Source organism: Rhinolophus ferrumequinum, chromosome 5 (assembly GCF_004115265.2).
Source record: "Rhinolophus ferrumequinum isolate MPI-CBG mRhiFer1 chromosome 5, mRhiFer1_v1.p, whole genome shotgun sequence".
In the NCBI taxonomy this organism is placed as follows: domain Eukaryota; kingdom Metazoa; phylum Chordata; class Mammalia; order Chiroptera; family Rhinolophidae; genus Rhinolophus; species Rhinolophus ferrumequinum.
The window spans coordinates 8725211-8744527 of NC_046288.1; the positions used below are offsets into that span (position 1 = coordinate 8725211).

The 19317-nt window shown below is 37.4% G+C and overlaps 1 protein-coding gene across 4 annotated transcripts in view; it reads right to left on the reverse strand.

Annotated features, from left to right (window-relative positions):
- Positions 1-19317, reverse strand: part of ATP10D (ATPase phospholipid transporting 10D (putative)) — a 99503-nt gene that overhangs the window by 34164 nt on the left and 46022 nt on the right. For all 4 annotated transcript variants that reach the window (XM_033106595.1, XM_033106591.1, XM_033106592.1 and 1 more), the window contains 5 exons: positions 11273-11379; positions 10870-11001; positions 10338-10465; positions 9965-10217; positions 4161-4399 (listed from right to left, as the gene is read on the reverse strand). In XM_033106595.1, coding sequence (XP_032962486.1) covers positions 4161-4399; positions 9965-10217; positions 10338-10465; positions 10870-11001; positions 11273-11379 — 859 coding nt within the window. The remainder of the gene's footprint in view (positions 1-4160; positions 4400-9964; positions 10218-10337; positions 10466-10869; positions 11002-11272; positions 11380-19317) is intronic.

Consider the following 19317-nt stretch of genomic DNA (forward strand, 5'->3'; position numbering starts at 1 on the left):
ACTGAGGGCACCAATGCCTTACTAGCCCAGCAGGATTTCAGGCTCACACATACCCCTGAATCAAAGGGATGTGTTGTTAGAAGCCAGAGAAGGAAGGAAGACATCTGGCTTATCAGAGTATACATCCTGCTTATCAAGACCATTTTAGTGAGATTTCCAAACAAACCATAAAAAGAAAATTGACAGAAACTGCCTTGAGAACCAAAGGGAAGACTAGGCACCTCAGTGGCAGAGGAGGAGAGATAAAGAGAAAGGAGAAGGGGAGGCAATTCTACCCATACGAATCAAAGCCTTCATACAAGAAGTCTTTCCCCCACTTGGGATTGGTCCCCTCCCCATCTGAGAGTGTATCTGCCTTTACTAATGAACTTCTTACTATCCTATACTTGCACTAAATGCTGTCTCTCAACTGAATTCTTTCCGTCGAGAAGAAAAAGAGCCGAGGAATATTATCACAACACAATAACAGATAAACCAGACTAAAAAGATGTTGCTCTTTAGAAAACAAATATATAAACCCCTCCCACTGGGCATCGAATAGACATTTTTTTAAATGCAGAGGAAAGTTATGTTCATCAGCGAAGACAGAGCATGTGGATAGCTTCCTGTAATTAAACAAAGCCTTACTTGGTTTCACAATAAGAGTCCAACATCCTTGTCCTAATTTCATGTAACACCTATTTCAAATTTTAGATTTGCCTCCATGATTCACCTTATGCCTTCCTACCAGGTTGCAGATTTCACATTCAGGTTCCTTTCTTTTTACCCCCTATATAAGTACAAATTAAACAAGCAAACACTGGCCAAGATTCCTCTTAGCCCTCTAATGGTATCTGCTGAAGCTTTTGGGTAGCTTTACTACATAGCGAACGTTAAGTTTGTTTTAAAACTGAGTGACAAGAACCCACTTTAATTGTTTATGCAAAACCTAAAATGCACCGAGTTTAATAATGGACAAAGATACGCTCTGTGGGAGATAAAGCTGCCCAAGGCAGCTCTAATACTGTGCCCTACTCGCCATCTAGTTCCACTTGTCCCTAAGGTTTTTATTTCATTTCCCACTGCCACTCCCACTCCACTTTAGGAACTCAACCCTCTACTTCTACAACGTTGGCTTAAGTATGCTCACAAGTGCCTTCTTCTGGCTCCCTCAGATTCCTGATACCACAGACCTAAAGGACAAAGACAAAGGCCAGCAAGCACACACTGATAACCCCTCCTCCAGTCCTGGGGTTCCGAGCCTTTGCAGGAGCCCCACCCTGCCTGCCCCACCTGCCTTTCCTACTCTGTTTAATCCTAACTCAAGTTTTCCCTCTCTTATGCAGCCTTTCTTGATGCCTTCTCACCTCTTCAGAGTTGATCACTCTCTTCTTTGTGCCCTCACTATATTTTGCATTAACAAGTATTACAGCATCTCGGATACAGGGTTATAGTTATTTATTTGTATGTCTGCCTTCTCTACCTAGCACAAACCTGAAGGGTGGAGCATGTCTTACTCATTTTATATCCCAGTGTCTAGTATTATGCCATTTTCTCCCATTAATCCATTAATTAACTCATGTATCCCTTAAATAGTTGAGCTGTAGTATCAGGCACTCCTCAAGGAAAGAGGGGGGCAGAGGATGGACAGGGTTTGGGCTTGCATGGAACTCACACTCTACTGGGGGGAGACAGCGAACGGAAGACAGTAACCTATAAACAAATAAGTTGCTTGTAGACTGAGACAAAGAAAGATGATGAGGAGGGAATGGACGGAAAGTACTTTGGATTGGGTGGTAGGGAAGTTTACTGAGGAGGTGACATCTGAGCTGAGACCTCAATGACAGGAAGGAGACAGCCATACAAAGATCTAGGAAAATAGCAATTCAAGTAAAATGAACTGCATGCTTGCTGAATGAACTGGAGAACTAAAGAAGCATAAAAATAATGAATTAGAAAGTAAAGGTTTCGACTTCTAAAAGAGATACTAAAAACCCAAGATTCACGATCCCCAGTGACACTCGGATTCCCAAAGGCTAACACATTTTTGCCAGCACCTCGCCTCAGATCCTGCTCTCTGACTCTCAACTTGCCCTCCGCCCCCACCCACCCAAAAGGTGCCGTCTTACAATCTCCCATTCTAGATATCACAGCTCTGTGTCCTCTCAAACCGGCGTTTTTAACTTGGGCTCCACGACTGGGCTTTTGGAATCACATGCAAAAATTTTTGCAGATGTTAATTTTTTTAGGTCAAAGGACCTATAGCTTTCTCAAAATAATCTTTAGTCTCCAAAAAGAGTAAAATCAGCTTGTCTAGAGCAAGAACGATCTCATATTTCAAGGAAGACTTCTTTAGCCTGTGGAAGGGCGTGGTATTGAAAACACAACACAAAACAACCACCTCAGAGTATCTGTGAAACAGAATGACACATGGCATTGGCGTATAGGGCAAGTGAAAACAAAGTGGACTTAGTGGAAGGCTGAGCCTGTTAAGCAGCTTCATTTAACCTTCAAAAATACTTTGTTGAGACTGGACATGTAAGACACTGAGCTAGATGTCAAAGATGCAAGACAAGTAAGTCCTTGCTCGTAGGGAACTAATGGTTTGTGTCAGAGGCAGAAATAAGACCAAGGGAGGGAGGGAAAATGTACACAGAGCTCGGAAGGTGAGAAAAGAGTTTGGGAAGTCTTCATAAGAGAGGATAGTTAAGGTAGTTTTTAAAGGAATAGGGATTTCATCAGATCTGGTAGACAGAAGCAGATTGTAAGGGCAGAATAAATTTTAGACAGGGGAAATGGTATAGATAAAAACACAGACTTTAAACTAAGAAATAATCCTTTGTCCCAAGAAGAGAGCGAGGCTGGATGAGGAACCCGAGAGGGGGGATACGGCACAAATCCACTTGGTTGCTAATACCTTGCTATTCCACTAAATGTGAGTCACTCTGTGGTTAACTCCAGGTGGGTGGAAAATGTGAAAAATCAGCAGAGGAATAGGTAAAAAGATAAAAGAGGAGAAAATCTATATTTCTGATATAACCTTAGAGTACAAAAAAGAGGTTGTGTGCAGTTTTTCCCTATTTTTTTTTTCAGAAGTTGAAGAAAAATTAAGTATAGATTTTAGGGATATCCCGACATATGGCAAAGATACAATGTGACAGGTTTTATATTCTTCATGCCACAGAAATGAACTAAATGAGTTGCACTGAAATGATTACCGTGGCTGCTGCAATTTTTCTTGGCAACTCTGTCAAGAGCCTCAAAGCCTCCCTCAGGACAAACGAGACCGCTGGGATCTACTCAGGTCACATCCCTACTATGAAAATCGTACAATAAATTCAAGATAGAAACTGACTCTACATTTCCCAAAGCTGATTCATGCATGTTATGCCACCTATTTTAGAGATCACAAACCAGTTTCCAGTTTCACGGCTGGGGAATCCTCACAAGAGTTCATGAAATATGGAAGGTAGAAAAGGCAGTCGAAATTTCATAGAAGTAATTTTAACTGCAGCACAACTTTTTATTTCTAATTATTTCATACAAGTATCTTTCTTTATTCCCAGCTTCCACATGATCCTCTCTATTCTTCTGCAGTAAAACGCATATGTCAGTGGATGTGACTAGACAGTTGTGAAACTTTCCTCTGGGACTCAGGTATATACCTGCTGAGCTCTAAAATGGGAATATTAGAAAATGTCCCTCTGAGGACTAAAAATGGGGAACAGGACGCAGGTTTGATGGGATTTGGGGGAAGATTACAGAAGATTAAAAGGCCTTGGAGGGTACCAAAAGGCCTTTGGATTTCCCTCTGATTTAGGCATACTTACCAGTCTACGAGATAACTGGTAAGCATTGCTGGTTCTGAGCGTGAGCCATGATTCTTAAACCAAGGCAATTTTCTTCAGGCTCTGACGTGATCGGCCCTGACTAAAAATATTACAGGTTTTTTTTTCAGAAATGATATACTACCTCTCATTGAATTAGCCCCAAAATTAGGAAGTTGTCATATTGTTTGTTTATACTTCTAATTATGTGTATGACAATCACACTGAACTGCAATTACGTAGTCTCTTCTCAGGTAGAAAATACAGCGGTGTTTGGCTCTGTTATAATTACAAGGATGTTCTTTCATTATTCATTATGGATGTACAAGATTCAAGTCACGCATTCACACTTACAATGGGGCTACTGAAAGCAGCCTGTCTGGAATGAAGCACTTCACTGGCTCCGTCTCCACTTCCTAGAGCAGAACAGCTCCCAGCAAGTGGATTCGAAGGTTTACTTCCCAAAGGCCCATTATGAACCGTCCTGCAGCTGGGAGCCTTCAGTTTTGCCATATTGCTGAGGGAGCCACTGGGAGCGTCTGCAAACTCCTCATCTTCAGAGACAGCTTCCTGATAGGACTCTAACCTCTTGGCTGAGGGATAAAAATCACACTCGGTCATTACCTGAGAAGAACCACTTGCAAGTTGAATACGTTAGGCATTTACTTAAACAGCTATTTCACATTATCTCTTCCCTTTTCAAACCCCTGGCCTCCAAAGTCCCCTTCTCCAATAGCCTTTGTTAATGAACGTGCCTCAGGGAGGAAAGTGGAAGTAATCAGACAGGAACTCCCTTCTTTTCCCAGCATCAAATCTACCAGCTATCTACACCTGTATCCAAACTCTCTGTCTTCCCTCCTACTACTGTAGATAAAGTTGCACATACCAAACTCTCCACTTGTGATCTGTACCTCACCCCTTTGCGCTTCTCAAGCACTTCACTCTTACAATTCCCTCTTTCATTTACACCAATCTCTCCTCAAATAATCTCATGGCTTTCTGTCTGTGCCTCTCCACTGACACTTCTACTGTCAAGGTTGTCAATGAGCTCCATGGTACCAAATCCAATTATTACCTCTTATCTGAACCCTTAGCAAAAACCAACAGAGTTGACCATTTTCTCCCTAAAACAGCTCTTGGTTTCTCTGACACCATGTGTTTTCCCTCCTACTTCCATGGCTGTTCCTTCTTAATTTCTCCTGCTGCCTTCTTTCCTCCTCAGTCCCCAAATACTGGGTTGCTGGAGGAGCTCCTTCCCTTCTACACCTGTTTACTCTTCCTTGCTGGTGTCATCTGGTCCCATCTTTGAAATATCATCTCAGTGCACATGACCTCCAAACTTGTACCTTCAACTCCAACCTGTAATTGGAATCCAGGCTCATACTCATATATCCAATTCTTCAGTTGATACTTCCAGTTGGATGTCGAGGAGGCTCTTTAAGCAGATTATCTGTGTGGCTCACTCCCTTACTTCCTGCAAGTCTCTTATCATGTCTTCCTGTCAGTGAAGGCTTCCCAGATCTAACCACTTATTATAAATCCAATGCCAGTATTTACTACCATCTATACACTATATATCTTGTTTGCTTTTATTTTTCTAATATAAACTCCAAAAGGAGTTTTGTTTGTTTTGTGAATATGATATTGCCAGAGCTCAAAGCAGTGGTTGATAGATATTCAATCAATACTTGTTGAATAAATAAATAATAGAGATCTTAAATTTGACATGGAGAAACCAGAACTCTCCCTCTTCCCCCTCAAAGTTACTTTCTCTAGTCTTCCCCATCTTTGCAAATGGTACCTATTAACTTAGTTACTTATGCCCAAAATCTAGGATTCGCCCTGATTCCTCTCTTCTTCCTCAGCCCCCATATTCAAAGCATCACCAACAGCTGTCCACAATTCATCCAAAATATATCCCAAACATCTTATCTTCCTTCCGTCTCTATTACTTTAGTCCAAGCCATCATTCTCGCTCAACTGGACTAGTGCAATAGCCTCCTACCTGGTACCCTTGCTCCTTAGCAATCCATTCCTCACACAGCAGCTAGAGTGATCTTCCCAAAAGACCAAGCAGATCACATCACTCCCTGCACCAAACTCTCCAGGGGCTTCACAATTAAGAATAAAATCTCAACTCCTTTTGTTGGTTTACATAATTCAAAATGATCTGACCTCTGCTGACCTCTCTTTCTTACCCCCTTTTCTTCCACTAAAATCCAGCCTCACTGGCTTTCTTTACTTTGAAAATTGCCAAGCTCATTTCAGCCCGAGGACTATACTAGCTGCTAGTGAACTAGCTGATTGGAAGGCTTTTGATTGTGAACTTCAAGAGTATGTATTAGGTTGGTGCAAAAGTAATTGTGGTTTTTGCAATTGTTTTTAACCTTTTAAACCACAATTACTTTTGCACCGACCTAATAATCCAGATGCAGGCTCTAATGTCCTCCTTGAGCCGTCTTGCCTGACCAACCATTCCAGAAGAGCTTTCAAATCAGCCTATATCATATCACCCCATTTTTAATTCTCTGCAAAGCACTTTTCACTATTTAATATTTTTCTTGACTTAAAAATTAATTTATTTGTGACTATTTTCTCCAACAGAAGTTCTGTGAAACCAAGGGCTTCAAATGTTTTGTTTATCATTATCTCCAGAGTCTGGAATACAGAGTAAATAATCAGTAAGTATTTGCTTGTTGGATTGTCAGTTGTCTGCATGCTGTTTAGTCCATGGACCAAATTTCTAAGCTGTGAGGTTTTAAAACGTAAAATGATGTTGTCAGGTGTGTTTAGTACAATTACATACGAGTAAGGGGTTACTTCCAAGCAGCAACATTAGATATGGAAATATCTCCTAGGCAATGCTTTTGCTAGAAAACCCTGAAGGTGTAAATGCTTTCGTCTCAGTGAAAATAGTATGTCTCAGAATTTACAAAATGTCTCCCCAGAATTCAGTTTTCAGGAGAACTGGCTCCTACCATTTCTCCCTTCAGCATTCAGTGTGTGTCTGAGAGTGTGAGCGTGTGTGTGTCTGTGTGTGTGTACATGGGCTTGTTTTTAAATCATTACAGAAAAGACATCAGAAGCTCTGGACGTGTTAAGAAGTGTTCACAGGCAAAGTCAGCACCTTCTAGAAGCAGTGCAACACTTCATGGCTCACAAACAGCTATGTTATCAGTTACAGTTCAGTCACGACAGCATGTGATTCTCAGTCACGTGGTATCTTCTCTGCATGAGGAGTCACAGAAGAGAAGTACTCACAGGGCAGGAGCAGGTATATTCGGGGACTGGGGTGGGAAAAGGCTGGTATTAGCCCTCTTAAATGGTACAAGTACAAAATTGTAAATACTACAAAGTATTAAATACTACAAAAACGATGCAGTGCTTCCCACCATGTATGTTATCAAACATTACTGTAAGATAATGTAAGATACTTCTTGGAGTATTTTAGGAAATACTAACCTCACAAATGGGCATAGAGGTTTAGCTCCAGTGACGTTCACTATAGCACTGTTTACCAAAGCAAATGACTGAACCTAAATGAATGGTGGAGTAGTTATATAACTTATGGCAATTCTCACATGCAATATAGCATAACCACTAGGAGAATAGAAAGGGGTTATGATGAAGTCTTGAGAAAAATGGGTATAAAACTAAAACACACTGTGATGCCACTTTGTTTAAAACACATACATGTTAATGTGTGCATGAAAACAACTCAAGAGAAATGCACTAAAATGTTAACAGTGGTGCCCTGTTTGGTGAGTTATTGATGACTTTAAAATTTTCCTGTTTTGGCTTAGTGGAATTTTCTATAACATTCTTTTTGTAATAAAAATATCAGAAGATTAAACAAAATGCAGAGTCTCATATCTAATATGACTAGCTATTTTTTTACATTTATATAGTGATTATGTTTACTGATTATGATTTATAATGATTATAAATACTCAACATTTTATCCTGCACACTCACAGCTAACAAAAAAGCTGGCTTAAAAATATATGTACCTAGGAGAAAATATAGTATAATATATATTTTTAAATTTGGGGCAGGGTGGGATTTCTAAGTTTAACACTACTGGCAGCAATCATAATATTCATAATCTTATTAATATTTATAATTGAAATTTTTTCTTTAATAAAAATATAAAACTTCTAATAAGTGACTCGTTAGGCAAATTGAAGACACTACGGCAGGCAGAATTCTAAGACGGCCACCAAGATTCCTGCCCTCCTGGTATGAACACCGTGTGAGTATAACGGGACTTCACTTCTGTGATTATATTATGTTACATGGCAAAGGTGGAGGGATTTCACAGATGTGACCAAGTCCCTAATCAGCTGAATTTGAGTTAATCTAAAAGAAGACTATTCAAGGTGGATATCACCTCATTAGGTAAGCTCTTTAAAATAGGATTATTAAAGTCAGAGATTCAAAGCTAGAGATTTTATTGCTGGTTGAAGCAAACTGCCATGCTGTGGTGGGCTGCCTCTAGGAACTCAGATGGCCCCAGGCTGAGAACCAGCAAGAAAGAACTTCTGCCCTCTAACCTCAAGACTCAGAATTCTGCCAAACATCAGGGAGCTAAGAAGAGGCTCCTCAGCCTCAGAGAAGATCACAGTCATAACTGACACCTAGATTTCAGCCTGGTGAGAGACTCTGAGAGACGACATAGCTCTCCTGTACTCAGACTCCTGACCCAGAGGCCAGGAGATGGTATACTTGTGTTGTTGTAAGCCACTAAGTTTGTGGTAATTTATGTTGTAATCGCAAACTAATATAATAATAAAAAATGAACCAGAAAAAATATTTGCCACATATAGAAGAAAAGGATAACATCAGGGCTGATATTAACATTATTTAACTGGTTTAATCCAGTACACAAATGAAAATGAACACTGGCCCCAGACCATCTAGCCTGGGGCATACGAGCCCTGCCTTCATAGATAAAACCCACCTACAGATGACTAAGAATAAGAAAAACTCATTTGTAAAATAGGAAAACAACATGATCACTTTATCAAGGAAATTAAAATGACCAATAAACATATAAAAAGTGAAACATCTCATTACTAATCAGAGACAAATTAACACAATGAAGTGTTAACTCTGTCTTCAAAAATCACAGACTGAAAAGAATAACTTCATCCCAATATGGCTGGCCATGAAAAATAGGTATTTCCTTTTATTCTATCTATCATAATTTTTAATCTTACTTGTCTATCTCTTTGCCCAAATTCTAAGCTACATGAAATCAGGGACTCATGCCACATGTTAGGAGCTCACTAAATATTTGTTGAATGAACAAGTGATCTTAATTGCAAGTACTGTTATAATAGCAAACTAAGCTTGACCACATACAAAGCAATACTATGCACTTAATGTTATTAACTGAGTTGAAAAAAAAGTCTATGAGATATTGTTAAGCAAAAGAACAAAATTGCAAAACAATATTATAACGTGTTCTAACTCATAAAAGGGAAAATGTGTAAATATATGTGTTCACACATACAGAAATATGCATAAAAAGTGGGTAGTTATATATTCATCAAATTGTTGGATGGTGGTTAACTCCAGAGAGTAGGGCTTTAATTTGTTTTGGACACTTCTCAGAATTATCTTCATAGGAGCTCATACTATGTTTATAAATAACAAAATTAATGCAGTTCCTTTAAAGAAAACTATAATTTATATGTTTACTTCCTTAGTGTCAGAAGTTCAGCTCATCTTATTTTTTCTTAAACTAGATGTTGTTAACTAAGAATCAATGAATACCTATGTGCTGACTGTTGGGGTTAAGGGAGCATATAATCCCTTTAGAATTATTTTCAAAATACTTTTTAGGGAGATGGTTCATGGTTTCATTAGATTCTCAAAAGTATCTATAACACAATATCACCCTCACCATCTCCAACCCTTGACCTTCTACCATTACTGGTAATTTACTTTTCTTCAAAAGAAACCATGGCAATAGACATTTTGACTTTGACCTATTAGCTTTTGAAGGGATGACAAAAGCTAAGTGTAATGCCCATTTGGATGAATTAAGTACCCAATGCATAAATGTAACATTTCTATGCTAGAATTATCAAATTTTTAAGTGAGTATAAAAAGACCAATGTTAAAGTTGGTTTTCATAGATACCCAACACTTACCATTTTCTTCATGGCAGTAATCAAAGCCTGCCACACTACATCTTCGAAAAACCATCTTATTCTCTGTGAGGGTCCCTGTTTTATCAGAAAAGAGATACTGAATCTGTCCAAGATCCTCGGTGATGTTCAGGGCTCGGCACTGCACAGTAGAATCCATTTTCTCATTGTAGAAATCCACATCACTTTGAATAAAATATATTTGTCCAAGCTTCACAATTTCAATGGAAACATAGAGAGAAATGGGGATCAAGACCTAAGAAGAACCAAACAATTTAAAAAATGTTAAAGGGGGAAAAGAAAGGATGAGAAACCAAATATAGCTGGATAAGTAGTAAAGATCTTAAAATTCTATGATGAGCTCGATAGAAATTACCTGTAACAAAATGATCATGGTCCAGAACATATAGAATCCTGCCAACACTGGTGATATGACATGTCCATCAGCCTCAGGGATATTAAAAAATAGTATGTTCTCATATCTACTCAGCCAGATTCCATGACCTTTCAGAAAGACACACAGATATCAAATGAATGCTACACATGTTATACAAATATAAAACTCAATTCCTAAAGAAAGAGGGATGAGAACGTTTATTTTGGTCGAAAAATCAACTGTTTGTTTTTGGAAACAAATTCAAATTCAAAAGACTACACATTCTCATATTTTTCTTTAAAACTTTTTCCAGTCTCTTCAGTACTACGGCCACATGTAACTGGATATAATCAACATTAATGTTTTGCAGGCCAAAGAAGGAGAGAGGCGAGGATGTGATTGAAAAAAAAAAAAAAATTGGCAAATAAAACCTCCCTTACAGAAGTTAAACATTCATAAATTTTTGACAATAAAATACTTTTAAAGAGTATCTTGCTGAAAAGATGTCAGCAAATAATCAAATTGTACCTACCCAATGCACCAGTTAAACACATTACAGCCAAAAGCAGGACACACCAGAGGACATCTGTATTTGCTCTTCTTTCTAATTTGCTGCGCTTATACCTTGGACCGCTGTTGTTCAGCATTGCTTTGGTTTCATGGCCTGCATAGGTAACACGATATGTTAGAGAATGTACAAATTAAAGCCAGGTAGCAAACTCACAGTTTAAAATCTCTCTTGCAGACAGTTCCATAAAAAACAGTTACATAATATATGTCATTCATTTAGTTTGCTTTTGTAATCCACTTAGAAAAACAGAGACAGCGATTAAATGCAATCTGCTTTTGTAGATTGCATTTTGAGTCAGTGGAAAATGTTAACTTGTAGAAAAATACGAAGGAGACAATGGTGAAAAGTAAGAAGTGGAACCAACCTGCATAAACCACAATGCCCACAACAGCCTCTGTGTTTCTAATGGTGCATCCTCTAAGTAATACATTTTCTTTACTGAGACCCACGCGTTCTTTGTTGGAATGTTCTCTACAAGAAAGACAGCATGTACATTCATTTTTAAATACCAAAAGTGGGGATGTAAAAATAAAACGGCTTTGAGTTTTCTAGATTGGAATGTTAAGTAGTTCACAGCAAAGGTTTCATATCTCTAGCCCATTTGCTTTTGTTATTTCAGAGTTACCTGCTTTGGCTGGGAGAAAGATGCAACAAGTTTCTAATTGCCATTGTTTTCTATTATTCTTTGTTTTTGGTCAAAACTTCTAATTTTACAGAAGCTCAAAAATATTCCAAATAAGAAACTTGCTTCTCTAGTACAAATTGGATTTCAGGTAATTAATAGTTGATGAGGGAGAAGTTCTTGATAGAATTAGAAAATCACCATTTTCAACCTGGATGAAACCAAGGATCATTTTAGGCAATGCTAATTGGTGGCTGCTAAAATCGTTAGGTGAAAGGCTGATGGGAAACTTGATAATGAAAGGCTAAGGCTGATAGGTCAGGGGGACATCCCAGGCCTCCAGATGTTACAGGATAGGAAATGCATATCTTCAAAGGAACCTAATCAAGCCTCTATCAGGCAAATCAACCTGGGGTCTATGGTTTCTGGGGATCTGTGAAGCCTTTAAAATTGTATGCAACATTTTCTGTGTGTGCGTGTGCATGTATTTTCATACACACACACACACACACACACACACACACACACACACACACACAGAGGGTGCCAAAAAGATGTACACACATTTTTAGAAAGGAAAAACCTGTATTAAAAATATAATGCTCAAACAGTTTCGGAGACATAGAGGAAAATTGAGGGTTGCTCGATGGAGGGGTTGGGATAAGGGGGAAGGTGAGGGGATTGGAAAGCAGTCAGTAACCACAAGATGGCCACGGGGTTACGAAAGGTAATTTGGGGAATGCAATCAATAATGTAAGAATTTTGTAGGGTATCCGATGGACACTTGTCTCATTAGGGAGACCACCTCAGGGATGATGTAGATGCCTGATCACTGCACTGCACACCTGAAGCTGAACAATAATGAATGTCAACTACAAGTTTATATATATATATATATATATATATACTTATATATATACATATATATATATATATATATATATATATATATATACAAGAAGCGGAGTACAGCATTAGGAATAGAGACAGTGGAAATGTAATGGCTGTGTGCAATTTAGAGTGGATGGGGGAGGGGGGTTCACACAGTGTGAGGGATATAAATGATAAACGTCTAAGTATTACTTTGTCTTGTGCACCTGAAACTAATTTAAAAAAAAAACTGGCACCAGAAAAAAAAAAAAAGATAAAACACACACACGCAAAAAAATGTAATGCTCAATATATACCAATAACAACAGGTGACTGCAAGTCACGTTTGACTTCTGCAATTATAGAAGGTACTCAAAGTGGTTACCATCAGCGTAATTTTAATATAGTTTTTTCCTTTCTTAAAATGTGTATACATTTTTTTGGCACCGTGTGTGTGTGTGTGTGTGTGTGTGTGTGTGTGTGTGTGTGTGTGTGTGTATTTGTCATTTTCCAGGGAGAGAAACTATTGCTTTCATCCGATTCTGAAAGTCTGACCCCTGTACAGTTTAACAGGATTAATAAGAGGGCCAGAGAAACATATTAATTACTACCACAAGGATGCAGTCAGCCAAACCGAAAATGTGATTAATTCTGCAGCAAAATGACCTGGTTTATTCAACAAATGAATGACGTGGGGCAAAAGAAGGAGCAGGGAGACTCAACACAGGGACCATGCAATCAGCTCAATCTAGAACGTGGTAAATTCTATGACCTAAATGACCCAATTTCTTGGGAAGGAAAATATAGAGACATATCAACCAAATACAATGTGTAGACCTTGTTTTGATTCTGGTTAGAATATATTGACTATAAAAAAAATTTGTTTTTGAGATAACTGGAGAAATGTGAACAAAGCCTAGGTACTATATGATATCAAGAAATTGTTCTTAATTTAGTTAGATGTGATGATGTTATTGCTATGGTTTTCAACAAAGTCCTTTCCTGCTATATATTCAAAGTGAAGTAATCACAGTGAAATGATATGATGTAGGAGTGGGAGAAAAGTGAAAGGATAACTGAAACAAAGTAGGCAAAATTATAAAATAGTTAAACTGGGTGAAGGTCCATGAGTGTTTATTACACTTCTTCCTAATTTTGCATGTTTGAAATTTTCTATAATAAACAGTTCAAAAATTATCAAAGTAATTACTTGATTGAATTAGTATAGTGGCAAAAATAGAGAGCACAATGATTGGAAAATTTTTAAAAATAAGCAAAAAGTAATGTATTTCACATATTTTGAAAACGCCCTCTTAAATTTCAGCATTAAAATAAGATTATCTTTTAAGCGATAGATAGATGTAGATATGCATATCTAGTTGTGTATCTATATAGGTATATACATATATATCTATATCTAAATATACATAAATACATATATATATATATATATATACACACACATATATAGTGTACATATCGCTTCAGTCTATAAGTTGTTTCTTCTTTCTTAAATACAGGAAAGATGTCATTCTATCTGCTGTCCATGCTATCTAGAATTACGAGGGAAGGAAAATAAAAGCTCATCAAAGAAGGTTTCATGCCACAAAGGAGAAAACTAGATATCATTTCACTCCTATAATTTGTAAAGCACTTTCATCTAAGAAGTGTATGTTTATATTCTTTCTTCATATATATGGATTTATGTACAAAGACGGAACAACAGGGTCATGGTCAAAGCTAGAAGTGTCCTTGGTTCAACTTCCTAGTTTTACAGATGAGGAAAGTAAGTCCCAGCATTCATATTTTCATGTAGGTAACATTCCCAGGCAAGCACCACACAATCCTCATCAATATAGCATGTGTTATCCCTAGAACTTGTATAGGAACAGACTTATTATATAAAAGTATCAGTCCCAAATTTCCTTCCTAAGTATTAAGATTTTTGCCTCATTACATCACTTTGGTAACCATCACTACATCAAAGCCCAGCATCTGTGTTGGTTGCATCTGCCCAAATGCTAAACCTGTCCTGCACCTGATGGGTGTGTGGTATTTGGTGCTGACGAAGTGAGACCTTTAGACACTATATGAAGCACTAACTAAAACACACAGAGCTCTCATCCATTCAAAAACCTATGTAACATCTACTATGTACCCAGCACTCCCACCAGATGCTGGAAATAGAAAAACACGCAGCCTTGGTTCCTGTGGTCTCAGAGGAGGTGAGTGATATAGAAATATGTAAGTGTAATAAAAATATTATAGCTATTGTGATAGAAACCTGATAGTCAGCAAACAGCGTGGGCACAAATAGGGAGTAGTCCTGCTTGAGAGTAAAAAGATTAGAGAGGGCATCATATAGACAGTGAGTTTGAGCATCCCAATATTTGTAGATTTTAGAAAACAGGCCACAAAGTAAGAAAAGGACAAGATGCTAGCAGAGTGGCTTACAATAACTTCACAGAAAAACCACTGAATCTAGCTGGGCCCATTATCTCATTAAATGGTTCCCTGCAAAGCCAGCTCTCAAAATAGGTATCAACAGAGCAGACCCAGGGAAATCCAATCACTGCAGAAGAAAGACTGTGAGGGAAGGGAGAAGCAGAGAGCATCTTCCGGGAGGAAGACCATTTCCGTGGTCAGACCATGCTAATCAGAAAGTAAGGCAGCACATGTTGAAACAAAGTGCTATCAGAAGTGCTTATCATGAATGGAGGAAGCCAAAGCGAGCAAACATGGTGTCCAGGAATCCAAGGACAACTGATCATGTGGACTGCTGGTAGGTGTGAAGGGCCCTGGGACAAGGTAAGGGCTCTGGGGCAAGACTCAGTACCCAGCATAGCAAATGATGCTCTCAAGTGCTGTTAAGAAAGAACCATGTCCAACTAGAGAGGCTGACAAAGGCAGACCAGGCAGGGCTCCAGTCTCAGATGTTTGGTCAAGCTCATACCAGAGTGAAAGGATCCAAGGTAGCAAGAGATGGCGTTTCAGATGTTAGACAGGCTTTAAGAATTGGAACACAGGATCAGAGTTAGCGTGGCAACAATGCTTTTATGATTTTTTTTTAATCTACTATATACATGCTCTGATCAGATTCTGGGCAGAGTTCTATGCTCCAGATAACTCAGCGCCAGGCTAATTCATGTTCCTTCCTGTTCTCATGCCCATAAACAAGATTCATTCTGCCAGAGGCAAGCCTATGTGTCAGGAAAGATCATCAGCATTCCCAGCTGTGGGGAGAGGACGGCTCTATGTATGGGCTGGACTCTAAAACAGATCTGATCTCAGGTTTAAAAATGACAGTCCTTGAATCTGACATTTACAAGAGGAAACTATGAACAGTCCACAGCTGGAGGAAATAATCAAAAAGCACTCATCCTAAGACAAGGCTTCTGAGCATATTTCTGATGAGAGAGGGGCATCTCTTCATGAAGACCATCTGAAATAATTTCTTTTTTTTCTAATATTAACCCTAATGACTCAAGGATAAATATTTCATTGTAAGCAAAACACAAAGGGTCCTTCAGGATCTGGCCTCTTTATAATCTACCTCATTGCTTACCCACTCTCCAAACATACCTACCCACTCCTAAGTCTACAAATGCACTATGGTCTCAGGCCTCTATGGCACTGACTATGTCGCTCCCTCAACCTGGAATGTCAGCCATGTTTTGCACTTCGTTGCCTGCCTGGCATCTTCTTATTCTCGAAGCTTTGATTCTGGCGTTACCTCCTTACATGAACCAAGCGCTCTCTCTTTTCCATTGCATAGTTCCCCAACACTGCCCCACCATCTGTGTGTACCAGAGGCTACTTAACGATGTTACCACTATATTCTATACTTCCCTCCATAACTATTACTCTTTTTAAAATTTTAAACAACTTTATTGAGGAAAAACTAACAAGAATCAACTGCACATATTTAAAGTGTAAAATTTGGTTTCCCCTGTGAAACCATCACCACAGTCAGGAAAACAAACATATCCATCACTCCCAAAAGTTTCCTCATACCCTTTTTTAAATGCCTTACTCATCTTCTTTTTAAAATTTTTCAATTACAGCTGACATTCAATATTATTTTATATTATTGAATATAATACATTCAATAATATTATATTATATTATATTATATTATATTATATTATATATTATATTATACAGCAGAGTGGTTAGACATTTATATAATTTACAAACTGATCCCCCCCTATTAGTCTAGTACCCACCTGACACCATGCATAGTCATTACAATATTATTGACTATATTCCTTATGTTGTACTTTACATCCCCATGACTATTTTGTAACTACCAATTTATACTTCTCAATCCCTTCACCTTCGTCACTCAGCCCTTCAACCCCCCTCCTATCTGGCAACCATCAAAATGTTCTCTGTATCTGAGCTTGTTTCTGGTTTTTTTTTTTCACTTACATTGTTCTTTAGATTCCACATAAGTGAAATTATATCCTCATGCCCTTCTATAATCCATCCTTCCAACCCTCTCCATCCCAGGCAACTACTAATCTGCTTCCTATCACTGTAAATTACTTTTTGTTTTCCTTAGATTCTATAAATCAGATCATATAGCATAATTCTTTTTACCTGGTTTTTCATTTCACATAATTGTTTTGAGATATATTCATGTTGTTGCATGTATCACTACAATGTGCTGAGTAGTATTCCACTGTATTGACATATCACAATTTGTTTATCCACTTACCTGTTGATGGACATTTGGGTTGTTTCCAGTTTGGGGCTACTACAAATAAAGCTGCTATGAGCATTTATATACAGGTTATTATATGTGTTCCTTTCTGTTGGGTAAATGTTTACGAGTAGAATGGCCAGATCATATGATGGGCGCATGTTTAACATTTTAGGAAATTTCCGAACTGTTTTCCAAAATGACTGTACCGTTTTATATTCCTATAAGCAGTATGTGAGTGTTTCAGTTCTTCTATGTCCTCACCAACCCTTGGTATATAGTCAATCTTTTTAATTTTAGCACTGGAGCTTCTGTAGATCGAACCTGTATCTTTTCACACAAATACTTGTCATCAATATAGCTTCTTCGGTGAAGTGTCTGTTCAAATTTTTTGACCATTTACAAAATTGTGTTGTTTGTTTTCTTATTACTGAGCATTGAGATGTAAATCCTGTATCAGATACATGCACTGAAAATATTTTCTTCTAGTCTGTGACTTATGTTTCCATTTACTTAACTATCATTAGAAGAGGAAAAGTTTTTAATTTTGATAAAATTCTTTTATTTACTTATTTTTTGTCCACATATGAATTGTGATTTTAGTGCTGTATCTAAGAATATTTATCTAACACAAGGTACCAAAGATTGCACCTCTATTTTCTTCCAGGAATTTTATAATTTTACAACTAAGTTTACATTTATATATAGGATCCATTTTTAGCTAATTTTTTAAAAATGGTGAGAGGTCTAGACTGAAGTTCATTTTTTGAATATAGATATCCAGTTGCTGCGGCATCATTTATTAAAAAGACTAATCTTTCTCCACTAAATTACCTTTGCATCTTTGTCAAAAACCAGTTGTCCAAAAATGTGTGGGTCAATTTCTGGACTCCATAATCTTTTTCATTGATCTATTGGTCAAGCTTAATGCCAAAACGACATTGGCTTGATTATTGTACCTTTATAATAAATCTTGAAATCAGGTGGTGTTAACCCTCCAACTTTGTTCTTGTTTTTCAATGTTGTTTTAGTTAATTTAGGTCCTTTGCATCGCCACATATATTTTTAGAATAAACTTGTCAATTTCTAAAAATAAAAAGAAAAAACCTTGCTGGGAATTTGTTTGGGATGACACTGGACCTGCAGATTAATTTGGGGAAAAACTGACATCATATCAATATTGAGTCAATTTATGAAGAACATACAGCTCTTCTTTTATTCAGGTCTTTAGTTTCCCTAAACAGTGTTCAGCGTTTACAGAGTTGAGGTCTTTCACATCTTTGTCAGACTTATCCTTAAGTATTTAATTTTTTCTGATGGTATTATAAATTATATTTTTAAAAATTTCAATATCTGATTGCTCATTGCTAGTATATGAAACATAATTGATTTTTGTATACTGATCTTTCCTACAACATTGCTAAACTCGCTTATTACTTCTTGTAGCTTTTTTATAGACCATCACACCATCTATGAATAAAAGATAATTTTACTTTTTTCTTTATGAATGTTTTTTATTTCCTTTTCTTACCCGACTACGACTACACTAGCTAGAGTCTCCAGTACAATCTTGAATAGAAATGGTGAGAGTGACTATCTATGTCTTGTTCCTGATCTTAGGGGAAAAGCACTTAATCTGTTACCATTAAGTATGATGCTATCCATAGGTTTTTCATAAATGCGCTTAATCAGGATGAGTTATCTAGTTCTAGTTTCCAAGAATACAAGATAGGTTTAATCAAATACTTTTTCTACATCTCTAAAATGATCACTTGGTTTTTCCTTTTTAATCAGTTAATTGTGGTTTGTTAATATGGTATTAATATGGTAAATTACACTGTTTTTCTAATGTTAAACCAATCTTGTATTTTTTGAATAAGTCCCACTAGGTCATGATGTATTATCCTTTTACATATTGTTGGCTGCATTTTGCTATCATTTTGTGTAGAATTTTTGCATTTATGTACATGAGGGACATTTATCTTTCCTTAAATGTCTTTGTATGCTTTTGGAATCAGGTTGTTGCAATTGTTATTGTGGTTTAAAAAGTTAAAAAATAATTGCAAAAACTGCAATTACTTTTGCACCAACCTAATACTATCAGGATAATTCTGGTCTCCAAAAATGAGTTGGGAACTTTACCATTTTCTCACAAAAATCACCAATATGAAGAATGTCTTATTGTCTCCTCTCAAAACTAAGGAAAACTAAG